We start from the raw sequence: 6,783 nt of genomic DNA on the forward strand, positions 1-6,783 counted from the left end.
TCATATATTTTTATTCGATTTGATTTTTATTTTATTTAAATTCAAATCCGCTGAGACTAAGCAAAAATATGAACCAAACTTCAAATGCTCAATGTTAATTTTTTTTTATAGATCAATAATATTAAATAAAAAAATTTAAAGATCGCGTCAATGTGAACTCGAACCCATAACCTTTGATTTTAGGCATGAACTACTCTACCGCTTGGCTATCAGACACACAATGCTCATCCTTAATTATGGAGTAACATTCATGTGAGTTCATATTATATTAATTCGTAATTATTTTTGGTATGAAAAAGATCCCAAAAAAAATCTAGATAATATATGCAACAGTGAGATATAGAGGAGTTGAGCGATAGATTGTATGATTGAGGTGAGGACTGAATCAGTTTGTACGCAGGATTCCAGAGATAAGATAGGTACACAGCCACTTGCCCTAACCTATCACTAAATAATGATGCCTTGATGTTTTGTAGCAGTTCTATAATGAAGCCTTACCAGTTTGTACCGTTCCATGCTAAATTATTGTTTTTGAATACTTGTGTCAAAATAAAATCAATTACAAGAATAGATTTTGGAAGCTCTCCCTACTTTTAGGAAATATCTATAGCCTTTCAACATATTCAACACGCATATTAGTAAATATTTTGTAGATGAAAAACATGATTTGGTATTTGAATTCCGATCACATGTCTATATAAAAGTAATATTGGGTTAATTATATTCTCTCAATTACTTTCTCTAGCTAAAATCCTCCTAGTTGATTACTTCACAGCTAAGAATATAAACGATCGACTTTTATTTACTTTAAAGAAATCACGGTCAATGGGAGTATAGAAGTTGAAAAAATGTGTTTCCAAGTTTAATAAATGAGTGTTGCAAATGTAGAGAATGAAATAGTTTAATTGAAGGACATAATAGAGGCATAGTAGAATCCAAAAAAACGCATAGTCCCAACATGTACCGATCGATCAGATTAATGAATAAATTTATTATTAGGGACCCAAATCAAGGCGTATAATTCCCGTGAGTGTGATGTGGAGTGGTGGCGGTGGTGGTGGTGGCGGAGGAGGTGGTGGTGGTGGGGCAGAGATACGGATACGGACACAAGTTTGATGTATTTGAGGGTGGTGCCTCGTGATCGGAGACGGCAGATCCATGGAAGACTGTTCCCGCTAGTCACGTGGGCTCTTTTGACTGCCCAATGACCAACCCCTGTGTATGTATAGGTTGTATGTATAGGCGGGGCAGGGCTGTTCCTCTCCTCTATATATACCCCTCTCCTCTATTCTTATTCTACACGCACTGCAACGTGTAATCTGCACCCCTCCCTATTTTTATCTAATTTCACTGCGAGTTTAATTACATGAAATTCGATTCACGACAAAGCGGATTCTCGCAGGTGCTGACTGCTATTTCCCTATTTTTAATTACCTTTATATAAAGTTGATCTCACCCCTCCCTCCTCTCTATCCTAAGTTGTTGTTCAAACATTTTATTATTACACATCCTTTTCAACTCACTATTTCCTTGTACTCTCTCCCATTCTCGACTATAAAACCCTCGCTCACAATCAATTTCTTCAATCCAGAATGTATCACACCCAAAGTGGCAATTCCTTCCCGATGCTATTCTCCATGGCCAACGGCCACCGAGGTTTTGATGAAGGGGAGTTGTACTCTTTTGCTTCCTCTTCCCCTTCCGCTTCGGTGGATTGTACCCTCTCCTTAGGTACGCCTTCCACTCGCGTCACCAATGAGAGCAGCCATCATCACCACGAGAAGAAGCGCTCCTCCTGTATATCCAACTTCGGCTGGAACATACTGCCCTCTAAGCACACGCCGCCGCCATCCTCCACCAAGCCCCACCGCGGCTCCACCAATACCAACTCCTCTTCCGGCGGTGACCCCCTTCTCGCCCGCCGCTGCGCTAATTGCGACACCACTTCTACTCCCTTGTGGAGAAACGGTCCCAGAGGCCCTAAGGTAATTTTTCATTTTCTTCCTCTCTCTCTCTCTCATATATGTATGCATGTTCGTAATCTCGTAATGTATGTCAAGTGCATGAAACTAATGGAGGCGGCTTGTGATTAATTATTGCAGTCGCTATGCAATGCCTGCGGTATTCGTTACAAGAAGGAAGAGAGAAGGGCGACGGCGGCGGCCGCTACCAGCAACGGCGGCGGCGCCAACGGAGCTCACGTGGAGGCTCAGTACATGATGAACGGGTCGTGGACTCCGTCGGCGCAGAAAGCTCCGTGTTACTCTTCGGGCTACGGCAGCGAGTACCGGTTCATGGAAGACGACGCCGCCGTGGATCACCGGGATTCTGAAATGAGCGGCGGCGGCGGCGGCGTTCCGTTCATGTCGTGGCGTTTCAACGTGACGGACAGGCCCAGCCTTGTTCATGACTTCACAAGATAAATCAATCAGCCATCAAAACCTCCACGAGAAATCCTAATTTAATTATAAAAAGAAAAGGAAATGAATCCCAAGTTTTAGTGAAGAAAAAAAAAAAGAAGCTGGAATTTAAGGGGAGAATCGGATTTGATGGCGACTGATAAGTGTGGGTCATGAAATTCTTTTCTTTTCAGCTGTTTATTTATTTTATTAATTTTGTTTTTGTGTTTGATACATAGATGGAGTGAAAATGAGTTAATTCTATGTTGTTGTTTGGTTAGATTGCTTTTTCTTTTGTAGCTTTCACTTTTTCAGGTTTGGCCCCAATATTTAATATTAGTATTATATATATGTAGTATCTAATTGAAGAGTAGGAGGAGCAACTTTTTGTGTTGGTCTGTTTCATACACTTTCTTTAAATATGCAGCAAAACGGGTTTGGCTTTACGACCACCTGTTATTTTCCATGTAATTATGTCTGCCCTCTCACTCTCACATCATATCATACATTTTGTCTTATGTTTCTAAACTCTTCATATCATCACCTGGTCAATGCTTAATGCTTTTGGCTAATCATCATGTGTTATAAGAGCCACAATCACCTTTTTTTCTTTTCTTTTATCAAAACACACTCACTTATTTGAAGTGTGCTTTAATATAATACGATCTGATTTTTTTTTAAGAATTACTATTAATTAATTTATTTATGGTGTGCTCTAAAATAGTGCAGTAAAGAAGACGTTAAAGACTATGTTTATTCATGGCGTGCTCTAAAATAATGCAATCCAAAGGAGTATATTTGGAGAATCTACGGCTTAAGAGCAACATGTTATAACCGGGTACACGATCGAGATATTACAAAATAAATATTTTGAGAAATTACAACTCAAAATAATTGAAATATTACAAAGTAAATAATTTGAGAATTTACAACTCAAATAATTTGATACAACTGAAATACACTGTATAAATAAATTATACGTATAAACAAAGTCGAGTCGAGATGAATCTCTTCCCGCAAGAAGATTATCGCCCCGGTAGTGCTCTTCGGTTTGGCGTATCTTCCCCAAAGGTAAAACGACTACGTCTCGGCGGATGTAGCACCACAATCCGGCGAGCTCCGGCGAACTTAATAGGATCAAGAACTGAGCACAAGTGTTTGCAGAGAGTTGCAGAGAGAATGGCAGAATGCAGAAATTTGTTGGTGTTCTTCGTCTATTCTGCATGCTCTCCACAAGTCTATATATAGACATGTGGTAAGTATGAATTCAATACATTGAATTCCACTCCTACGGCTGGAAGGTTGAAGAGTTGGCCGGTGGGCGCAGAAGTCGTACTGGCGTGCTGAAGTTGCCATGCAGAAGTCGTACTGGCGTGCTGAAGTTGCCATGCAGAAGTCGTAGCAGGCGTGCTGCTACTGCTTCTTCTGCTGCTGCTGTCAACTGTTGCTGCTGGGCTTGGGTTTGGAAAAACAGTTGGGCCAAGAATAATTAGTTGGGCCAAAACAAAACAAAAGTCCATTGGTCCAAAAAATTAAGGTTGGGCCCCAAACACCACCCCAAAGCACCAATTGCCAAGATCCAAGTCCTTGGCCGCGGCCCGTACCCGACCCGCCCGTCCGGCGGCGGCGACGACGTCGTCGTCCGTCCGTCCGTCCGTCCGATCGATCGATCGTCGGCGGCGGCGCGCGTGTGTGTGTGCGCGCGAGGCTAGTACTTAGATCAAGCCCACTAGCAAGCCCACAAGTCAATTTATCAACTCCATGTGCTTTGCTATTCTTATACATGAAAAACATCTCTATGTTTTCCAATGTGGGATAACATAACAAATGTTATTTTTCCCTCTTCAACATCCAAACTTTGACATACAATATCTCACTCATCGGAAATCGGTTTTGAGACTTCAAGTATATCACGTTGATCTACTCAAGATGTAGATTAACATCCAATCATTATTTTAATTAAATAATAAATATTTAATTAAATAATATTTTCCAGATATGGCTTTAAAACCATATTTCCAAAACCATATTTCCAACAATCCCCCACATGAGTGAGAAATCAGTATGCGAAAGTATGCAAACACTTAGCTCAGTCCTCTTAAGATACAATATTGCATTTGGAAAGGTAGCTTGTGGCTTTGAACCTGCCATAGTCAATATTATCGAGTATACCGGCGGCCTAGTGGATTGTGTTCCTTGAACTAGTCCTCCTCGGTGTATACTTAGTCAACAATATTGACACAATATTGCTTCAATCCTTATTCGTTCTCACGTTTGTGTCCATTACAGGCCTTGGAACACCCCTTTGGATTCATAAGTGTTTCAATCGAAGCGGCCCCACTTCACACTTACATAGGTGACTCTTAACTCAAGTATCCTGCTATACTTGTCCTCTTCGAGGAGTTCTAGAGTCATTAAAAGTCAAAGACTTAACCTCACCACGTGCAGGTTTCCGAACACTCACTGTTCTACAAGGAATAGGTAATTCGAGTGTTCAACACACGGATTTTCATAGCTTAGTTGTCCCATTGAACCAAGTTCTTGGGATCCTCCAGTCATCATGGTTGGGTTGCCACTATGATTATCCTTAATTTGTGGACTTCAAACCCATTCCCCCTAACAGTTTATACATCTGATCTCGATGGATACTTTTTATCAAAGGATCTGCTATGTTATCAATTGATCTTATATAATCAATTGAGATAACTCCACTAGCGATCAAATGTCTCACGGTATTATGACGTCGACGAATATGTCTCGACTTACCATTATACAAATGATTTTGTGCTCGTCCGATAGCAGCTTGACTATCACAATGAATTATCACGGACGACACAGGTTTCGACCAACATGGAATATCCTCGAGGAAATTTTTAAGCCACTCGGCTTCTTCACCAGCTTTATCCAAAGCTATGAATTCTGATTCCATGGTCGATCTAGCAATACATGTTTGCTTCTTGGATTTCCAAGACACAGCACCACCCCCCACAGTGAATACATAACCGCTCGTTGAAAACGAGTCTTTGGCATCAGATATCCAATTTGCATCACAGTACCCTTCAAGTACAGAGGGTTCCCTAGTATAATGAATCGCATAGTTTTGAGTATATTTCAAATATCTCAAAACCCTTTCAAGAGCTTTCCAATGTTCATTACTAGGGTTAGCTGTAAAGCTGCCCAACTTGTTGACCGAGCATGCTATATCGGGACGAGTGCAATTTGTTAGATACAACAAGCTCCCAATAATTTTCGCATATTCTATCGCGTCAACAGGTTCTCCCTTGTGTACACTCAAATGCACATTAGGTTCCCATGGTGTCTTAGCTATTGGCTTGTCAAAAGCGTTGAATTTCTTTAACACTTTCTCAACGTAGTGAGATTGTGTTATAGTAATACCATCAGGTCTTCTTAGAATTTTAATTCCAAGGATAACATCAGCTAAGCCCATATCTTTCATGCTAAAATTTTTACTTAGCATGCCTTTGGTTTCTTGAATCACTCGGGAATTACTTCCCATGATGAGCATGTCATCTACATAAAGACAAACAATAACATATCCGTTATTAGAATTCTTAATGTAGACACATTTATCGCACTCATTGATTCTGAATCCATTTGACAACATTACACTGTCAAATTTTAAATGCCATTGAAGCGGTGCTTGCTTCAACCCATATAAAGACCTTTGAAGTTTGCATACTTTGTGCTCTTGCCCAGGTACTACAAACCCTTCAGGTTGCTTCATATATATTTCATCTTCCAACTCGCCATACAAGAACGCAGTTTTCACATCCATTTGGTGAATCTCGAGATTGTGCAAGGCAGCAATAGCGAGAAGCATCCGAATAGATGTTAGTCTGGTCACAGGTGAATAGGTATCGAAGAAATCGTACCCTTCTTTCTGCCTGAAACCTTGAACGACAAGTCGGGCTTTGTACTTATCTATAGTACCATCAGATTTGTACTTCTTCTTTAGGATCCATTTGCATCCTAAAGCTTTACTTCCAGGTGGTAGATCCACTAACACCCAAGTATGATTCTGCATAATGGAATCAATCTCAATATCGATGGCTTCTTTCCAGAGAGCTGCATCTGAGCCAGACATAGCTTCTTTAATCGTCACCGGTTCGCCATCTAGCATCAAGACAACATAATCCGGTCCATAGACATTAGCTTTTCTAACTCGTTCCCCACGTCTCGGTTCTACATCCATAGGTTTAGACCTTGGTCTTTTCCTATTAGGTGGTACATGATTAGAACCCGTGGCATCATCTACTTGAGTAGAATTACTAGCTACTTCCATAGGTTTAGAACCTGTAGCATCACCATCAACTCCATCATTAGAGTTCGATGTACCTTTATCCTTGTTAGGATAGATATTTTC

The 6,783-nt window shown here is 40.6% G+C and overlaps 1 protein-coding gene across 1 annotated transcript; it reads left to right on the plus strand.

Annotated features, from left to right (window-relative positions):
* The first annotated feature begins 1,300 nt into the window (after positions 1–1,300).
* LOC131023885 (GATA transcription factor 18-like) lies at positions 1,301–2,793 on the plus strand. Its single transcript, XM_057953520.1, has 3 exons — positions 1,301–1,402; positions 1,592–1,985; positions 2,103–2,793. The coding sequence occupies exons 2-3, from the start codon at positions 1,593–1,595 to the stop codon at positions 2,421–2,423; spliced, it is 714 nt and encodes a 237-aa protein (XP_057809503.1). The 5' UTR covers positions 1,301–1,402; position 1,592; the 3' UTR covers positions 2,424–2,793.
* Positions 2,794–6,783: the final 3,990 nt, after the last annotated feature.

The sequence above is a fragment of the Salvia miltiorrhiza genome, chromosome 4 (assembly GCF_028751815.1).
Source record: "Salvia miltiorrhiza cultivar Shanhuang (shh) chromosome 4, IMPLAD_Smil_shh, whole genome shotgun sequence".
NCBI lineage: Eukaryota > Viridiplantae > Streptophyta > Magnoliopsida > Lamiales > Lamiaceae > Salvia > Salvia miltiorrhiza.

Bases quoted from the DNA above. Each gene is read 5' to 3' on its own strand.
- LOC131023885 (XM_057953520.1), top strand. From the start codon at position 1,593: ATGTATCACACCCAAAGTGGCAATTCCTTCCCGATGCTATTCTCCATG. The intron at 1,986-2,102 runs GTAATTTTTCAT...TAATTATTGCAG, and splicing joins ACGGTCCCAGAGGCCCTAAG to TCGCTATGCAATGCCTGCGG.